The sequence below is a fragment of the Protopterus annectens genome, chromosome 16.part0, assembly GCF_019279795.1.
Source record: "Protopterus annectens isolate FY-2018-M chromosome 16.part0, PAN1.0, whole genome shotgun sequence".
In the NCBI taxonomy this organism is placed as follows: domain Eukaryota; kingdom Metazoa; phylum Chordata; order Ceratodontiformes; family Protopteridae; genus Protopterus; species Protopterus annectens.
Genome location: NC_056750.1, coordinates 415,771,508 through 415,791,959, shown reverse-complemented (window position 1 = coordinate 415,791,959; position 20,452 = coordinate 415,771,508). Strand labels below are relative to the sequence as shown.

At 41.2% G+C, this 20,452-nt stretch overlaps 1 protein-coding gene across 1 annotated transcript in view; it reads left to right on the top strand.

Annotated features, from left to right (window-relative positions):
* The window catches only part of GOLGA1 (golgin A1), a 2,378,923-nt gene that overhangs the window by 2,258,714 nt on the left and 99,757 nt on the right, over window positions 1–20,452 (top strand). The window contains exon 24 of the mRNA XM_044058132.1: window positions 13,218–13,394. Coding sequence (XP_043914067.1) covers window positions 13,218–13,394 — 177 coding nt within the window. The remainder of the gene's footprint in view (window positions 1–13,217; window positions 13,395–20,452) is intronic.

The following is a 20,452-nucleotide window of genomic DNA, read 5'->3' as shown; positions in this document are numbered from 1 at the left end:
CTATTGTATGTGCAATGGCAAGTTCCTTCTTGCCTTAATCGGGTGAAAGGATCCTGAGAACATGAATGGTTGTGTTTTTGCCTGGATATGTTATAGTACTAATTACAGTAGTTTGCGTCTGGAAAATTCTCAGTTCAAGACTGTTGTGTTACGGCAATCAGGTTAGTTTGCGCATTTTTAAAATTACAGGTTCGGATGCTCAATATAGAGGCCAATCAGATGTGGTAGGTCCCCTCTGCTGTAGTAGAGCTGCTTTCTGTTGCTTCAGTGAAACAGTGAGATATCCTTCACGTACTCTGGAACCTGCTGCAAGAATGTCTGTGCCCTACAAGACTTAATTTACGAAAATAACCTATCTCATTTTGTGTGCTGGGGTGAGTTGAGACAAAACCTTGTAGTATTGCATCCTGTAACTACCATGATCATCAAAAATGTTGTACATTTTTAATAGATGCCGTAGTCTGTGTACAAAGATCACGCAAAATTTTCTGTGTTCATAGGTGGTTACTAGGCATGCAGTCCAGCAGATTGCTGAAGAGCCTTGCCCAAGAGCACTGCCTTAAATTACTTGGTTAGAGTCACACAGCAGGCAAATGGAGGTTGAGACAATCAATCCTTGGATTACAAGCAGCAGCTTGTTAACCGTAGATTTCCTTAATCCTCTGTGCTAATTAAAATACTTCTTTTATTGAAACATGCACTTTTTTCTGTCTGTAACCACAGAAGAAAGAGAAAACCCTTCCACCTCTCCATGTGACTTATAGTAGTACTTTGTCACTGACTCATTATTTTTTTTATTTTTATTTTTTATTTTTGTGCTTAGAGCAGTTTCTCTGAGAGCTCCCCACCTCGTGTTCATGATTTACCACTTTGCCCTCTATTTTTTTCAGCTTTTTTATGAAATTTCCAACAGTCAAGTAAACTGATTACTTATTGTAGTAGTAACAAATGGAACTGATATTTGCATATCTGCATGGGTATCAAAAGAATATGAGGTGCAGTTTACTATATGGTGTTGATGCCCAGCTTGAACATGAACAATGCCACAAATCGTTGACACTCAGGTGCTGCAGTTTGAGATCTAGAGTGTTTGCAGATTTTATAAAAAACATACATAGAATATTCACACTTCTTTAACTACACCCAAAACACAGTAATTAGAGGTGACTTGCAGGGCTTTTCTGGAAGGCTGACAACTGGAGAGTTTTTTTTTACTTTCATACTTTTTCTGCTTTCACCTGTTAGCCATCAGGCTTGCCCCTGATGGACACTTATTCATTCCTCAGTGGTAGGAATTCCCCAGATGTATTGGAGCAAAAGCTGTCTATTGGGGGCTGTTACACAGGTGTAGGCATCAAGGTTGCTTCCGCTCCGGCTAGCACACCGGATATGAGGACTTTTTTTTTTTTTTTTTTTTAACTGTAAATGGCTTAATCCAATTTGTTTGCCCATGCATGCTTCTCCATATGTACCAAGAGGTGCCATCATTGGCTTAGCTGCCATGCTCACATCTTCTCTGCAATGCTCCTCACATTCTAACACATACCTCTCCTCCAAGGGAGGCTGTGTCACCTGAGCAATATTGTAATCTGTCCATGACCATCCCATCTCCCCTAAGAATGGGCATGCCAATTCTTCTAGCCTCTGACATCAAGCTTTTCAGCTAATTGGACCCTGGCTGCCTGGGCCATTGTCAGGGCTTTATCTCTCTCTATGCTTCCAGTGCAGGCTAATGAACTGTATTCTAAATGATAATTTGTTTTTATTGGGCAAGATTATTGATATGTAACAGTTTGGAAATATGTGCCACAAATATATGATAATTCTGTTTGAAACTAGGATTTTATAATAGGTTTGAACTTACAACTTTAAGCATCAGATGTTATGTAGTCCAATCTCTCCTACGTTCTTACCTGTGGGTTCGGAGCTGAATGTCGGCTCTGACTCGGCCATACTTTTTAGCTCAAAGTCTTTCTATTGGCTGGGCTAAGATGGTATCCCATGCTGCACTGCTCTCTAGCCCCAGATCTCGTTTGCTGCTCGTGTAGCTCGGACGTGGTCTCACTCTTGGCTGTGACTAAGTACCCTTTTTCTTATATCAGAGAAGTTTTTGCATAAAAGCTATTTTAATAGCTATTGTGTGTGTTCTTGACTGTATTGTGGAAAAGTCGTTTTTTCTTGATTGCGTATTCTGTGGTATCCCACTAGCTGTTTCCAATGGGCTAGGCCCGTTTCAGTTAGAGGACCTAGTCTGTCCCCTTGCTTTCCTTGTGTGCTAAAGTCTTCCCATGGACTAAAACCATTTAAATTAGAGGAATTAGTCCTCCCCCCTTGTATTGTGTCTAAGGATCGTTTGAGTTAGAGATTTTTGTAGTGTTCTGTCTGTTGTTTGGCTTGTTCCTGTGCTTGTGACTGTCGGTCTGTTGGTCTATTTTTTAGTTAGTTACTTGTTGTTGGTTAACTATGTCCAAAGATACTAAGGAGCATAAGCCCTCAGGCTTCAAGAAGTGCTCCAAGTGCAGTTATAAAATGTCCATTACTGATGGACACTCTGTGTGTACTGTCTGGGAGCCATTCATCTCCAGGAATCGTGTAGTTTTTGTCATGCCTTTAGCCCGCGTGTTCTTCAGGAAAGGAAGAACAAATTGATTTTGAAGGGACTTCTGAAACCCTCCGAGGAGGGTCTGGAGAGTGCTTCCAGCTCTAAGGCTAAATCTTCAAAAGCAAAAAAGTGATCTCCGGCTCTATAAGTCAACTCGGAGCCACCGGAGAAAATAGCAAAGACTTCATCGACATCCTCGGCTCTGTTGTCCTTGGGGCCGCGGGAAGTGTCCGTGGTTATGGAACCTTCTTCGGCTCCAGTTTTCTTGGAGCCTGTTCGGAGCCGGTCGCCTAGCATTAGGCCAGTATCCCCTCCTCGCAGGTCCCCTTCAGAGAGGAGGTCTCGATCTCCTTCCCTATCCTCCAAATCTTCCAGGACCTTATCAGATGTTGACGTCAATAGAGTGGTGCAGAGACTTCTTCAGTCACCGATACTGGCTAAATTGCTCTCTGCTCCAACCCAGTCGGCTCCGGAGCCGGTCGCTCAATCTGCATCGATACTTCCTCCTCTGAGCACATCTCAGCTTTCAGAGCCGGAGTGCTTGGCTCCGTGTGATATTTCTAGGTCGGTTCCGACAGCCCCTACTGGTTTATTGGTTCCGATGTCAGCTCCGACCCTGTCGGCACCATCCACGGGATTTAGGATTCTATGGTTGGACCCGAGGGAGAGGCTTCAGGACACCACTCAGCGCTTCGGTGCGGGGAAGCCTGACTCCTGTCTCTGCTTCGGAGGCTGATCATTCTTTGGATCCGGTAGGACCAGCCTTCGAGGCCATGCAGAGCGAGCTGGACAGGTTGTCAGCGGCATCATACGGGTCGGTCATTCTGTCCCCTACAACACCGGTGCAGGTCTCTGATCGCCATCTATCTCAGGACAGCAGAGCCCCAAGGCCTCAGGGTACCCCCACAAGTGGTCCCCATTTTTCTGAGGACCCCTCAGAGTTTTTGCCTGAGGAGCCACCCAGAAAGAAAATGTGCAAGAGGAAGCACATAGATTCTCACATCAGACACAGACCTCGAGGAATCGGAGGGGTCCCCTAAGTCATCCTGTGAGGATGTTTCTTTCTCTGACATCCTAGAGATTTTGAAGCAAAGGGGTGACTGGCCATCCAAAGCCCCCTCCGAGGAGGAGTCTGTCTTCCTGAAGGCCTTTGGTACTCAGCCCTCCACCTCCTGGGTATCTCCACCCTTCGACGAGCTTCAGAATTTGGTTTGTTGAAGGGTATGTGAAACCCCTGACTGTGGAACCAGTCTCCAGGAGACCCAATAAATTTTTGTCTGCTCCTCTTGATAAGAAATTTCTATCCAAGGGAGTCCCTGTGGATGCCATGGTGGTGCCAGCTGCCACCCAGAAGGAATTAGCTGAGACTTCTTCCACTGTCCATCCCCCTAACAAGGAGTCTAGGACTATGGACCAGTACGGGAAGCATACGGTTTCTTCAGCGACCTTTACCTTATGGTCACTGAATTACTTATCACACTTTACACGGCTCCAGAGAGATCTCCTCAAGGAGCTTGGAGATACTCTCACTGGTAACGTTTCTGAGGCGGTGGCCCAGAAGGTCAACACTCAAGATGTCTACCCTCAGTTCTGTTGCAAACTCCTCCATGAGGCTAATCTCCTATGCAGCCGAGGGAGCGAGTAGGGCAGCAAGCTCAGGAGTTGCTCTTAGGAGGCAGGCCTGGATGCACCTTTGTCATTTCGCAGAGGCCTTCAAGTCTTCATTCACGATGCCCGTTTGATGGTTCCTCTTTGTTCGGAACCAAGGTGAAAGACACTCTCACTAGGTGCGAGCAGGAGGGAAAAACTGTCTGCCGTAGGAGTCCGTTTTTCCCTTCCCTCTAGGCCTTATCCCAAGGCCCAGAGGGGTGGCAAAATGTGGTTCAAGAAATCACAGAGGTTTTTTTCCCGGTGCACAAGGTGAGCCCCCCTCCAGAGGCAGGGGAGGGGGTGGTTATTCAGGGAGATGCCGCCCTAGGGGCAGAGGAGAGCCTCGCAACTCGGGAGACCATGATTCTTTTTGTGGTTCTCCCTACTGCCGCTCCTGATGGGAGGGCCCGACTGTGCATTTCCGGAGCCAGTCGGGGGTCGAATCTCATTATACCCAGAGGCCTGGCAAGATATCACCCAGGACCAATGGGTCCTACAAATAATTTCCGGAGGATATGTCATTCCCTTCTCATCAAATCCCCCTCCAATCAAGAAAATCCCGGATGTTCCACCCAGTCAAAGGGATTATGCAGCTTCAGAAGTTTCAAAGCTGCTAGAAAAAGGAGCCATCCAACATGTCCCCTCAGACCAGATCGGATTAGGGACTTACTCCAGATTCTTTTTGGTGCCGAAAAGGACAGGGGACCTGAGACCCATTTTGGATCTCAGCCGATTGAACACCCATGTGCAAATGTCCAAGTTCCGAATGGTCACATTGCAGTCTATTCTCCCATTGTTGGGAAAAGAAGTGTGGATATGCTCCATTGACCTCAAGGATACTTACTACCACATAAAGATGGACAGGGCATCCAGAAGTCACCTACGCTTCCGGCTGGGAGCCAGTCACTTTCAGTTTCGAGCCCTGCCCTTTGATCTCACCACAGCCCCCAGGATGTTTACCAAATGCATGGCAGTAGTGACTGCTCACTTGAGACATCAGGGATTCCAAGTGTTACCGTACCTGGATGACTGGCTCCTTACTGCCACCACCAGGCATCTACAACTTCAGACCAGGGATGCTATTGTCAACCTATGTCAACAGTTGGGCATCACATTGAACTGGGAAAAATCTGCCTTGTTGCCCTCACAGCGTGTCACTTTTATAGGCACCAAATTAGACACCGTTCTCATGCGGGCGTTTCTACCACAGGAAAGAATCAGAGTCCTACAACAACAGGTTTATGCCTTGCTCCCTCTGAGAAGAGTGAAGGCAAGATGGGTCCTCCTATTGTTGGGGACAATGGCTGCTACAATTATGTTAGTCCCTCTGGCAAGGTTACATATGAGGCTCCTTCAGTGGCTACTCTTTGCCCAGTGGTCTCTTCAACGTCTTCCACTTTCTCACCCTATTCTACTCACAGACAGGTGCAAACAGGATCTCAGTTGGTGGCTTCGCACCGACAACCTCAGTGCGGGAAAGCCCTTTGTTCCTGTGACCCTGGTTGCCACGGTGACCACAGATGCCTTCCAGATGGGGTGGGGGGCATTATCTAGGCAGGACAGTCCAAGGCAGATGGCAAGAGCACGAGATGCATCTGCATATCAATGTCCTGGAGATGAGAGCTGTGCTACTAGTGTTGCAAGCACTTCAGAGTTTTGTTCCTCTTGGGACTATTGCAATCCACTCGGACAATATGTCAGTGGTGTGGTATCTGAACAAGCAGGGAGGAACCAAGTCATATCCCCTTTGCAGAGAAGCCATGCGAGTTTGGGCAGTGGGCAGTGTCTTCCCAACGTTTTCTGGTAGCAACACACATTCTGGGGAAGTCCAGTGTGATCGCAGACAGGCTAAGCAGAGCTATTCTGATGCCTTACGAGTGGTCCCTGAACTGTCAAGTTGCGGAGCAGATCTTCCGCAGGTGGGGTCAGCCTTGCTGCAACCTTTTTGCCAACCCCCTCAATGCCAAATGCAGCAGCTACTTCACCCTGATTCCCCCTTAGGGGGGAGTTACCCAGAACGCTCTAGTCCACGATTGGCCCTCCGGTCTACTATATGCCTTCCCTCCAGTTCCCTTGCTGTCAAAGGTTATTCAGAAAGCGCAATCCTTGGGAAGCAAAATGATTCTGATTGCCCCACACTGGCCTCGTCAAATTTGGTTCCCTTTTCACCATCCCTATCTCATGGATGCTCCTTGGATTCTGGACCCACAACCAGACTTACTGACTCACATGTCAGGGCAGCTCCATCCCTCTCTTTGGACTCTCCAGTTGACAGCCTGGCTACTCCACTTCCGTCATTAGTTAGGCTTCACCAATTTTCGCCGGAGGTGGTTCATATTTTATCTTCCTCTCATACGCCTTCGACCAGGAAGATTTATTACAGCAAATGGCAGAGGTTTTCAATCTGGGTGCATGCCAAAAGGATTGACCCTTACACAGCTCCAATTTCATCTGTATTGGAGTTCCTGTCTATGCTTTTTAACCAGGGTTCAGCGGCCGCAACCATTAAAGTCCATTTGGCAGCGATTTCTACCTTTCATGTCGCAGACGAACCTAGTCTAATGGCACATAGACTCTGTAAGGCTTTCCTGAAGGGCACTTTACTTCGTCCTCTGATCTCGGAACCTGTTATGCCTTGGGACATAAACTTTGTTCTGCAGGGTCTTACTTCACCCCCCTTTGAGCCTGCAGCCACTTGCAATTTAAAATTCTTAACTTGGAAGACTTTTGGTAGCCATCACATCAGCCAGACGTGTTTCGGAGCTTCAAGCTTTATCAATCAAACCCCCTTATTTGATTTTTCATAAGGAGAGTGTTTCTCTCAGACCGAACCCCTCCTTTCTTCCCAAAGTAGCGTCAGTTAGTAACCTTAACCAATCTATTGAATTGCCAGTGTTTTTTCCTCAGTTCTCAAACAAGGCAGAATTCTAATTTCATCAATTGGATGTGCACAGACAATTACGTTTTTATTTGCACAGAACGAAATATCTCAGAAAATCTGATCAGTTGTTTGTTTCATTTTCGGAAAACAGAATTGGGTCTCCTGTTTCCAAAGTCACGTTGTCCAGGTGGATTTCCAGTTGTATTTCTTTCATTTATACTTCAGGGGGAAAAGATTTATCATTCCGGGTGAAGGCTCACTCTACCTGGTCTGTATCTACATCTACAGCTTTTCAGGCCAGATTGTCTATGGATGATATTTGTGCTGCTGCTACTTGGGCATCTCCTCACACCTTTGTTACTCATTACAAGTCAGATGTGGTATCTAGGGGCAGGTCTTCCTTTGGTTCCGCAGTGCTCAGGAGTATTTTCCACTGAGCCTCCCAGGATTTAGGTGCTGAGGACGCTGTCCCACGGGTAAGAATGTAGGCGAGATTGGACTACATAACATTAAGAAGTTATGTACTCACCATAATGTTCGATGTATGTAGTCCATCTCGCCTCACATTCTTACTTACCGCCTCCTTACCCCGTCCTGGAGGATCTGGAGGTTAGGCCTGGTTTCAGAGTTTTCTTCATTCTTGGTTTGTTTTTCCTTTCCTTAGGTGTTGTTATGCATGGAGAATGAGTGCTGGTGCTTGCAGCAAACTAGATCTGAGGGTAGAGAGCAGTGCAGCATGGGATACCATCTTTGCCCAGCCAATAGAAAGACTTTGAGCTAAAAAGTATGGCCGTGTCGGAGCCGACATTCGACTCCGAACCCACGGGTAAGAATGTGAGGCGAGATGGACTACATACATCGAACGTTATGGTGAGTACATAACTTCTTGTTTCTTTTGAATAACCTCACTGTTTTAAGCTTTCCGGCTGCACTGACAGTGTGTGTGAAATACTTGTTTTTCTTTATGGGTTGGAAAAATATTTTGATAAAAATCTTTGACGACCTTCCAAAGACTTTTAGGCATGAAAGGCTGTAATTAGTGCTGCATAATACACAAAATTTAAAGGAAGCTACTCAGTGTGTTTTCACCATAAGTTAATTTTTATGAGAGGAGGTTTTGCATCAGATAATCGCCTTCTCACCTAAGAAAGTACAACTTCTGTTTTTCTTCTAATAGTAGTTACTTTAGTTCATGGTCATGCAAAGGCAGAGATCTTGTTTGAGAACCTAACAACTGTATCTATTTCCATTCATTTTTCATATCTGAACTGCCTTAGGTGCTCATCTTTTAGCAATGATGTATGGTAAATTTTCCCTATACAGCAGGTTTAGAATAACAGGAGGAGTCATGATGGCTACTTTGTTTGTAGAAGTTTAGATACTCAGATCTGCAGATGCTGTAGAAGCAGGCAGCTGGAAAGTACTACCGTAATTCAGATGATTTGATGGCTGGGGTGTCCTTACAGGTGAAGCCATCTATAAGAACTCCTATCTCAAAAATCTTGCATTGTGGTAAGTACTTCATATAAGCATTCACCTTTTTTTGTGGATATACGTAATAGTACTGAAGATCTGGAATCCTCTTAGATTGTAAGGTTGAGGGGGATGCAGGGCATGGACTAAATGAGTCTGTTCCTTTAAAACTTAAATTAAAGCTGAGACCCCAAAAGAGATAGTTTTAACAATATAATATTATAAGTAAGATATACAGCTTGTTTCATTGTTTTTATAAATATATATATTTTGTGTTTTAAAATGTTAATTATGTGTTTTTAAATGTACTATGTCTTTTTTAGTTTAAATATATGTCATGTGATTTTCAGTTTGTATAAAGGGTGTGTACGTGTTAGTGCTTTTTGATACACCTGATGAAGACTATTTGGTGAAAGCGCTTGTGTTACTGTTTGTGCACTGAAGTAAAAGTTTTTAAACTGGATGTAGCAGACATTTCTGTGTCTTCCTCTACTCATTGTTCATTGGATTTTGTACTTCAGACACAGTGTGTGAGCCATTTCTTTGTGGCAGTGCTTTTACTAGTTTTTCTGCTTGTGTTTGCTTATACTGCCACAAGGCTCTCTTATATGGCTGATGAAATTACTGAGGTTGATTCTGTCATCCCTATTTCTGACAGTAAAAGAATGGACAATTTTTTACTGGACATTACTAGGGCAACTAATCCTTTGGTTGGTTGCAGAATGGAGATTGGAAATGACCCTAAGAATGTTGCTAATGGTTCAGTAGGTGTTATAGCCTTAAAGACTGGACTTTTTACGCTAGAAAAGGATTTGTACAAATTAAAGAGATGTCAGTATCAGCAATTTCATTTGGAGGACTGCCTAGCTGAGCAGATAATACCTTGGGGCCTACGTATTTTAAAAATGCCTTCAGATATCAGTGGTGACAAATTACTTTTGTTGGAATGGCAGAAAATTAACATACAGGCAAGTTTTAGTTATTTAAAGTTGTTGGTGCAATCAGCTGATAGAGAAATCTCTGAACTTGTTGATGCAGCCAATGCAAAATATTCGGAGCTTATAACTACTTATCCTGAAACCATCTCAGATCATTATGTCCAAGAAATATTTGATTCCCTTTTGGTGTATGAATCCAAACTACAAAAAGGGAAGATCAGTAAAATCTGCCGTGATCGAACCGATTTTCGGCTGGAGAATGTATTCACTTGGCCGCGTGAAGATCTCCACAATAATTCTGGCAATAATGGACAACAGCATAATACTGCTGTTCCTCCATCAGATGGCAGTATTACATCGTCTGTTACTTATCGTGATGTGGTGGCTCAATGGTCGGAAGAAGGGCAAAGTTCATCTACGTTTATCAGTGAAGAAGCTCCTGTTAAAGATTTAGGAGCTCATAAAAAAGTTATTGTTACAACTGCACAGGTGCATCAATCCAGTAAATTGCCTGTTGTTAATGGTAACACTACTGTGGACAAATTTTTTCATCTAAATACTCACTACGATCTTCTTTTTCCGCTTCCAGTAAAGGAGCAAGAGTTGTCAGTATTTGAAAGAACATCAACACGGATGGAGTCGGAGCCGCAACAAACGGAAATTAGAAGGTACTGTGAATTCACAAAATACAATAAAGAAAGCGTTTATGAAAGCCAGGAAGGACTAGTTATGAATCTATCTAATGTAACTTTAACGGAACATGAGCTGAATGTTTTAAGTAAAGGCTTATCGTTTATTCCAATCAGTAAATCTAATTTTACTGATGTTATTTTTGATGTAAAACTGTTCGCCAAAAATCTGAAGCTTATGTTTAATGATTCAATGGACACTTCTGTTTGTGCAGATAACATGTTTTCTAAACCTAGTTCATTTATACCTAAAACGAATCCGCTAATTGCTGCTTTTGAAAAACTCTGCATACAAGATATCTATGACATGAAAGTAAAAAATGTTAATAATTATCAATGGTATAAAAGACGTCAGAATTTGTCTAAAGAAGAGTTTGATGGCTTGAGAGGGTTAGAAAATAATACCAGTATCACAATTAGGCCTGCAGATAAGGGTGGACCTATAGTGATACTTGATAGAGTATGGTATGATCAAAAAAATTATAGTTATGCTGAATGATGCTTCTTTTTATGAGAAACTATCTCGTACACAGGCTGATACTATTATTTTTGATGTGCAAGTATTAATCAAATGTTTGTTTGAGATGAATTTATTTGACAGCAGTCTCTGAGTATTTTTGTAACAGTAAGCCAACTATTCCCATCATACAGGGTCTCCCAAAAATACATAAGAGCGGGGTTAGATCCACCATTAAGACCCATTGTGTCTGGAAGGAACTGGTGCACTGAGTCATTATCAGTTTATACAGAGAAACTTTTGTGACCAGGTTTTGATAAGTTGACATGTGCTCAGAGACGCTGAACAATTTCTTAGAGACCTACATGAATATACTGCAACCAATAATAATGGGAACTTAATATTTGTTACTATGGACCTAGTTTCTTTATTTACAATTATTCCAAATTCAGATGGCATCAATAGTACGATACAATTCTTAAAGGAGCGCATGGATTATAGTCCTAGTAAAATTCAGCTGCTGGGGAAACTTCTTGAAATAGTACTTGAGCATAACATTTTTGTTTTTGGAGAACAGGTATATAAACAGTGCAATGGCGTGGCTATGGGCACTTCGTGTGCCAATAGCTACACCAATGCGGTAATGGCCATATGGGAATTTGAACATATTCTACGGGGGCCATTTAGGGAGCATATTCTGTTCTTCCGTAGGTTTGTGGATGACCTCTTTATCTTATGGAATGGGGAACAGCATGTTCTTGGTGCATTCATGGGTTATGTGAATACTACTGCACATTATTTGAGATTTATCATTCACAGACTTCAGTGGATTTTTTGGATGTATCAGTAATAAAAGATGGGAATGGAGTTATATATACTAATGTATTCAGAAATGTTGCCTCTAATCAGGTGTATAGGGCTTCTAGGTTAAATGCAAGGGATACTGATTTTTCAGCTGAGGTTGATACTGCCATTAGGAACTTGAGGGAGAGAGGCTATGAGGATCATATACTTCAAAGTAGTATGGTTAATGTCACTAATAAAAGACAAAATGAAGCCAGACCATATTTTTCATCTGGTAGTAGTGAGTATGTTAGGAGACAGAAGATCCAATGATACAAATTTGAGGTTTAAGGTGACATACTACTGATATTAGTAATTATACTGAAATCTTTAAAAAAACACTGGAAAGTTCTTACTACAGACAGAGAAATGTCCAGATTTATCGATTTTGAACCTAGATTCTTGTTTAAGAACAGTAAGTCATTGAAACGTAGGTTATCCTATCCTAAGTATACACAGCATAATTACTGTTCACATGGGGCTAGACCTTGTGGACATTGTAATTGGTGCACATACATTGACACTAGCTCTAGTTTTGAACATCCTGATTATGGTACATTATATACTTTTAAAATAAATGCTACATGTGATACTTCACACATAGTATATTTGGCTCACTTTATGAAATGTAGAATGTTCTACATTGGTAAAACTGATCGTCCTTTTAGAGAATGCATCAGGGAGCATGTTTACCATGTTAACAAGGGCAATAGTATTAATGCACTTGCCAAACATGTATTGAACATACTCCACTCACAGTTTTCAGTTTTTAGTAGTTGCTAGATTTTATGAGAATGTGAGACAAGGGGATATGCATAATAGAACTGAAGATCTGGAATCCACTTGGATTGTAAGGTTGAGGGGGGATGCAGGGCATGGACTGAATGAGTCTGTTCTTTTAAAACCTAAATTAAAGCTGAGACCCCTAAAGAGATAGTTTTAGTAATATAATATTATAAGTAAGATATACAGCTTGTTTCATTGTTTTTATAAATATATATATATATATATATATATATATTGTGTTTTAAAATGTTCATTGTGTTTTTAAATGTACTATTTCTTTTTTAGTTTAAATATGTCATGTGATTTTCAGTTTGTATAAAGGGTGTGTACTTTAGTGCTTTTTGATGCACCTGATGATGCCTATTTGGTGAAAGCGCTTGTGTTACTGTTTGTGCACTGAAGTAAAAGTTTTTAAACTGGATGTAGCAGCTATTTCTGTGTCTTCCTCTACTCATTGACCATTTTTTGTGTGTTTTTAAATTTTTTTTGGGGGGGGGTGGATCTTTACAAATGTGATGTTATCTAAGACTCCCTGGTATATTGCTTACCTGATTAATACACAGAAGTTGAAATTGTCAGAGGTTAATTTTCAAGCCCCATGTACCACAAAGTATCTGGAGATTACACCCTTAAAATTTAGACAGGCAGGCCCATTCATTCATTAAAATCATCACAAGTAATAGAATTTGAGAGTGGAATAGCATTAAATGATTTGCATTATAGTTAAATTCAATGAAACCTAAAAACAAGTGGACAAGGCAGAGTGTACTATGTGCGCCAAACAGAATCCAATAACAACCCAGCTCACTTTGTTGTGTTTTAAGTTCTGTTGATTGTCATATTGTAGTTTGTCTTTTAAGTAATTAATATGTCACTTTGTACTTGTTTGCCTTTGTAGAGATTAAAACCTGAAGCTGAACTAGGAGATGGCAAGGACAAGATACCTGAAATGCCAAGTGTGTTAACTGCCGCTACTGTGGTTACTAATAGTTCAGATTTAAATGACTTGCGGGAGATTAACTTTGATTACCTGAAGCATGTTGTCTTAAAGTTTATGTCTGCTCGTGAGTCTGAGGTGAGTTATCTATAGTTTTTGTTAACTGTGTGTCCATTTCATGAGAAGATATTGTGGCTTTTTAGTAGCTTAATGAAGCTTCCATGCTGAAGACTTGGCCTTAAAATGCACCCAAAACTTCTCTCTGTACTTGGCTGGCTCAGAGGTTAAATTGGAAAGGATTACTAAGTAAATCCTTGAATTTTACATTGAAGTGATTCTTGCATGAAACACCTGCTGTAGGTCGTGCAGGGCTGCAGTGTTAATCTCCATTTTTCAGCAGTCTCCCCTGGTGTTATACCAGTAGTTCTGACATCATATATTCTTGCATCAGTTGCAAAATGGATTGACCCTCATGTGCCCTTTTTTCCTGGTCACTAAAGCATCAGTTAGATGTGTAGAGCTTGTTCTGTAATTTGTTTCTCTCTTTTGATGAAGTAAGTTTTTTGGTGTTTATATGTTGAACTTTATCTTGATGCCGTCATTTTTGTCCTCCTATGCTATGTAGTTGCCATGTCATTTTGATTACAAAATCCCGAAAGAGTGATTTCATTGTCTCTCTTTCATTGTGTCTGATTCTCCTGTTAAGACAGTTGACCATTTTGTCTGAAGTATGATCTTGCCACACAACATTGTATACTAAACTTTTCCAGCTTCCTTTTGGTAAAACTGCCCAGCGTGGAGCAAAAAATGTAATCATTCTCTTTCAAAATATGCTTACTTCATGACATAGGTGTCTGATTTATGTTTTTCAGATAGCATGTTCATAGCACATGCATTTTGACTTTATAAGTGGGGCATGTCAGCTGACACAGATTTCCAGCATGCATAGCATACCTCTCAACTATCTAGATTTTTGCAGAATGTCCAGATTTTTGACTCTAATATTTGGCCTGTTATTCATAAAATGTGAGGTTTTCTGGCAAATCACGGAGTATTGAAGTCACTAACTAATGATATACATCTGGCCCCAGTTGCTGCTTCACTGCCAGCTACCCTAATAATTCAATGGCTCACCTAAGGAACCCATCAGCAAGTGTCATCCAACCAACCCAAGGACGATATACTTAAGCAGTGTATGTTATTTTAACGCTTGTATGCTATTCTGTGCATCTCTCTATCTAGGCGTGCACACTACTCGATGTTGAAATTTAGTTCCCCTACCCTATCAGCACCAGTGAGTAAATAACAGACCCAAGGTAATTTAATCCCTTCCACGAATAACCCAAGTAGTTGTTTTTTCCCATATTTCTCTCCACTGCCATTGTTACTCTCAGACCCTCCTGCAAATTGGCTTTAAACCCCAAAATTACAGTGGGCCTTTCCCCTTAGAAGGAACCCACTTGTAGTTATATAAAGATAATCTTGGCTGACTGATAGGTTTTGGCACCTTCTCTGCTCACTCTCGGCTCTGGTTCAACCCACTCCATTCGCCCTAGCTACGCTTGGGCTCACTTCACTCCCCTACCCTACCCCCATTCCCACACCCCCCTTCATTACATTTATTTCTCTCCCCCTAATACACCCACACCAATTTCTGCCTGTCCCATTCATCCTGTCACTTCCCAGCCAGTCACATCACTCCATCAATCAACCTATCCAAAGCAACACACTTAATCCATACCACCCCTTTTTAAATACCTACACATATTTCACCTACATGCTATGTATACCCCCCATGAGAAATCTATCCCTACTCTCCACTCTCATAACCTTACTGGCATTTACCATCTCAATGACACACTTCCATAACCTCCACATAACAGTCTATTACTCCACAACTACTCTAGCAACAGCAAATCCCACTCACCCAACACAGCAAGTTGTAATATCACCTTTTCTATTTCATGTCTCTACTCCTCAACATATTTCACATAAGATAATTAACACTCACTCTTCCACAAACTACAACTTCAAATTGCTACGACTACTAGCTAAACTAAAGATCTTCCACCACCCCCTTTACAACTCCATCCTATTAGGGGGTGATATTCAACCTAATCCTGGTCACCTTCTCTCTGCCCCCCCACTAGTCCCCATATACAAGCATCTCTCTTCCTGGCCACTAACTGCTCCCAATACAAAACTACCAACCTCACAATACTAAACTTTTACCTCAGAAGTCTACTAAACAAAACAACTGAATTCCATGCTACATTCGCCCACTATTCACCACATGTAGCTATCCTAACCGAAACCTGGCTTAAGCCACAGATCCAAGATCAGGAAATATTGCCTCCAGGTTTCAATATATTCAAGCAGGATAGAACTATTAAATGTGGTGGTGGTGTAGCTGTACTTTACAAAAATCACCTCAAACTCAAGCACCTCAACTTACGACCTCCAGTAATGGCAAATATGGAAGCCCTAATTACCCGTCTACAACTTAACCCTCATAAATTTATCAACATAATAGCCATCTACCTACCTCCAGGTAACAACCCCTCTACCATAGAGTTTTTAAGTTGGACTGCCTCTACTCTTAGACAAGAAACAATTATAATGGGTGACTTCAGTTTAGACTGGAATACTATCAGCTCCAAAAATCCCTCAAATCATATTAACCTGTGTGGTTTCTCACAGTTAATCCTCCAGACAACCAGGGTTGACAAACACATCAATAAAGAGTCAGTACTTGATTGGGTGCTCATCAGCTCTAACCCTGACCCATACATAGCAGGCTGTCTACCCGCCACCCTAAGCAACCACACACCAACCTTCCTCGTTAAAAAAAGCATTCCACTCCCCCCCCCCCCCCCAGAGTAGCCATATATAAAGTCATCCATAACAAATCTAATTTCACCCCAGATACTTTCACCACTCTCCTCCAACAAGTTGACTGGACCCCCCCCCTTAAAATCTTCAACTTGACCTAGCAGTTCATTACTTTAATGACCAATTCCTCTTTTGCTTAAACTCACTAGCCCCACTAAGAAAACTATGTACAAAAGTACAACACACATACTGGCTGTCATCAGAGTCCAGAAAACTAGTCAAAGACAGGGACCGGGAATGGTATAAATTCCAATTCTCCAAAACTTCTGATTCCCTTCTAAAGTACAAACAACTTCGCAACTTAGCAAAAAAATAAATGAAGCACGATAAAAAAACAGCAGTATACTTCAATCCAAATAAGTTCCACAAAAGTCCCAGAAAGTACTGGAGCTCAGTCAACCAAGTTCTTAAACCTGGCCAAATCCACCCTCGCTGAGCCCAAATACTTCAACTGACAATATAGCCACTAATTCAACAATCACTTTGTAAATTCTATACTACAACTAGTCAAGGACAATAATAGCAGCCAATTATCACTACTTCTCAGTTTCGAAAATAACCCAGACTTCTTCAAACTCCAGCCCTTACCAGCCCACTACATCAGAAACCTCCTAGCCAAACTTAAAATCTCTAGTCCTGGCCCTGACCTACTGCCCAGTGAATACCTGAGACTTGCTGCTGATCCCAGTGCTTACTCTATTTCTGTACTGTTGAATCGATCACCGAGCAATATGTACCATCACTGTGGAAAGTATCCCATGTCATCCCTCTCCATAAAGGAGGTGCCTCAATAGACTTTACAAACTGTAGGACCATTGCCCTGTTTTCCCCAATAGCTAAAATACTTGAAAAATGCATCCATTCCCAGTTACTTAACCATCTCCTAAAAAATAACCTACTCTCCCCCACCCAACACGGATTCAGCCCTAAACATAGTACAAAAACTGCCCTGATTATGTCCAACATAGGAAATCTGGTCACTCACATCCTCTATATTCCTCGACTTATCCAAGGCCTTTCTATACAGTCTTCCATAAACAACTCATCCACGAAGTAATCTTCTGTAACCTCTCTCACTCTACCATCTCCTGGTTCATTAGCTATCTATCTAAAAGGCAATATTAGGCCCCCTCCTGTTTACTATTTTCACAAATAAGTTACACACAGCCACACATCATGCTAACATTATCCAATATGCAGATGATTCCTCCCTAATATGCTTTGCTCCTACACTACCTTCACTACTAAAAAAAAACTCAGCAATCCTTCCTGGATTTTGAAAGCTTCGTCAACCCATCTCAACTTATACTAAATCCATCCAAAACAAAACTTATGATCTTCTCCAGTGGCAGAAAATCTCCTGACCTCAACTCCTTCACCATTTTTTTCATCTAACACCACCTGTATTAGGCTCATTGAATCAACTAAACTACTAGGTGTCTCCATAAACAAGGACCTTAAATTTGATAAACACCTTGACTTGGTAATCAAGAAAGTGCACTTTAAACTAGGCTCCCTTTATAGGATAAAGCCCTTTCTTACAGAATCCACCCATCATGCCATCAGCAGAACCCACCTCCTATCTAGTCTCCTATATGCCTCATCCATTTGTACCAATCTAAGAAAATCCGACTTGGCTAAACTTGAATCCTGCTATCACAAAATAGCCAGATTCGTCACTAACCATCTAACTAGGAACCGTCACTGCACCTCTCTTCACCAACTTAATTGTGTAGAACTATCCAACCAACTAACCTATAACCAATTAGTACTAACTCACTCTACCCTCCTTCACCTTGAAAAACTGCCCATCCATTAGCAATATCATCCAACCCTACTCAAGTAGCAGGTCCCTAAAGTCATCTAATAAAACGCTCCTGAAGGTCAGTAGGTCTAAAAACACATATGGAGACTCCCTTTTCTCTCATAAAATTGCTAAGACTTGGAACAGTATACCACAATACATTCTCAATACTGTAAGCACTTCGGTATTTAAAGTACTACTAAGGGAACACCTCAAACAAACATGGCTGTGCTCCTGCAGTAAACCCGATTAATCATTGTGTAAACATCCATACAAGACTGCCGTCCACCAGAGCCTTTACCTCTTCCTCTTTTTCTTCCCTCCCTTGTCCCCTGCCAGTCACTAAATTTAAAAAAACCCTGCCTAACTACTACCTTCCCACTCCTACTCACTCCTGCTTCTTATCTTTAATCTCAAATCTAACCTCATGTTCTCTTCTGCTTTCATATCATAATCTTAACCCATCATGATGTTCTCCAGCTACAGATTTTATTTCCTAAGAACTCTGACTGTACATTTAACATTTCTTACATTCTTTAATGTCAAACCTATTGTCTGTAAGTCTAGCCTGTAATATTCTACATATCAGTTGTCATTATATGTCTGTGACCAATTACCTAGGTATATTAGTACCATGTAAAAGACTGTAAATGGTTGTAATGCTTTGTAAATATCTGGCAAATGTTTATATCTGTGAAGCTTTTCTCCCTGGGCCTCTGCTGAAAAAGGGTCTGCTTAAATCCAGTTGGACTTTCCTGGTAAACAAATGGAAAATAAAAAAATAAATAAATTTGAGTTTCAGACTTTGTATCCTCCAGAGAAGCCATGCAAACACAAATTCAGTTATTCTAGCACTTTTCTAAGCTTTTAAGAGCAATATTTAAAATATGTTCTTATTTTTGGATATTTGTCCCCTATTAATTTAGTCTTTGTCCAGATTTCTTGCCCTAAGTGGGGCAAGAGGTATAGTTTAGTTCTTCAAACCACCCGAGTGTAAAGATCTCATCTGAAGTTGTAAGACTGCCCTTCCTTTAGTCTAAAGTGTTTTCTTTTGACCATTTCTAAATTTCTGTGGCAGTATGCAGAAGTGTTATTTTACTGTGTTTATTAGCGGACTGTTGAAATTTTTTTCTCGATTTTCTGGCATGACTTACTATTGAGGGTTACAGCAGTATGTGGCAAAATTATGAAATTTGAATGATTTATGTTGTATAAATGATCTCACTGCCATGCTTTACTGTCTTAGTCAGAGTAAACAGGTTGTTTGTTGGCTTGAAATGATGGGCCCTTTATTCTCCATCCACACTAGAATATCAAATACATAAACCTCACATTACAGAACATTAGGAAAGTAGTGATGGTGCTGCAAAAAAATTGACATTGGTAAAATGAAATGAGCAATTAAGGGGAGGGTGCATTCCCAAAGTGAAGAGGTTTGTCTGTCATTCTCCCTTCCGACTTATTCATTCCTGTAGCACACAGCCATGGAGAAAGTGCAATCACTCCAGGAGTGAGAGACTGTTCCCACTTAATATCTGCAACATTCCACTGTTAATATCCACATAGCTGGATCATATCTGCATTTGAAAGACTATATCAGATAAAAGCTTCCAGGCCTATACTTAGTTGCCACAGACTACAGAGGAGTCAGACTGCAAACAAAGTTGCACAACACAAAGTTAACTTGTAAAATAGTAGAAATAACTTTAATATTTGTAGTAGATGTTTCTTGCAATTGAGAACAGGCAGTGTGAACAATCATGTTCTTGTTCATTCTTAGCAGATGTCATTTATGTGAAGGCATTAAGGAAACATACTGTCACTAGTTTGTAAGTAATTTTTTAAAGTGAATTTCTGTGCTAGAGCTGTGTTGCTGTGGTTTGGTTATTCTTATGTTTCTTTACTAAGTATATGTTATAAATTCTTGCTGGACAGGGAATCTTAAGTTCACTGTAGGTCTAGTGTGGAAGTGCGAGTTCAGGAATGTGACTGCCATTTTCCATATCGAGCAGAAAAAGGCATTTGCATACTCAAACATTTTTCTATGGGCAGTATTTCTCCTTTGTAGGGAGTTTTGCATTTTGTATCTCCTTACTTAGTATTATTAAACTTTAAAATTGCTGTACCTTGAAGAAAAGATAATATCTGTTGTCAGTTTTCATTCTATCCTCAACTGTTGGGTTTGGATCTGATCCTCAGATCTGATTCGGCCGGTACTATAGCTCATGGTCACCAAAAAGCTCTTGAGTCCCTCCCTTACCCGTAATGTACAAACCCCTAACATACCTCAGATCTCTCTTGCTGCTTTCTTGAATAGACGTGGTCAGCTTGAGCTCTTGAGTGATTTCTTCAGTCTACAGTAAGTGTTTCTACTTTTTTTTATAAATCTATTAGTAGTCATTCTCCCTTCCCATTGCACTTTGTGTAGTTCTTGTATACCATAGTTGGTATCCATTGAACTCCTTTTTCATCTTATTACACTTTCATGTATTTCTCGATA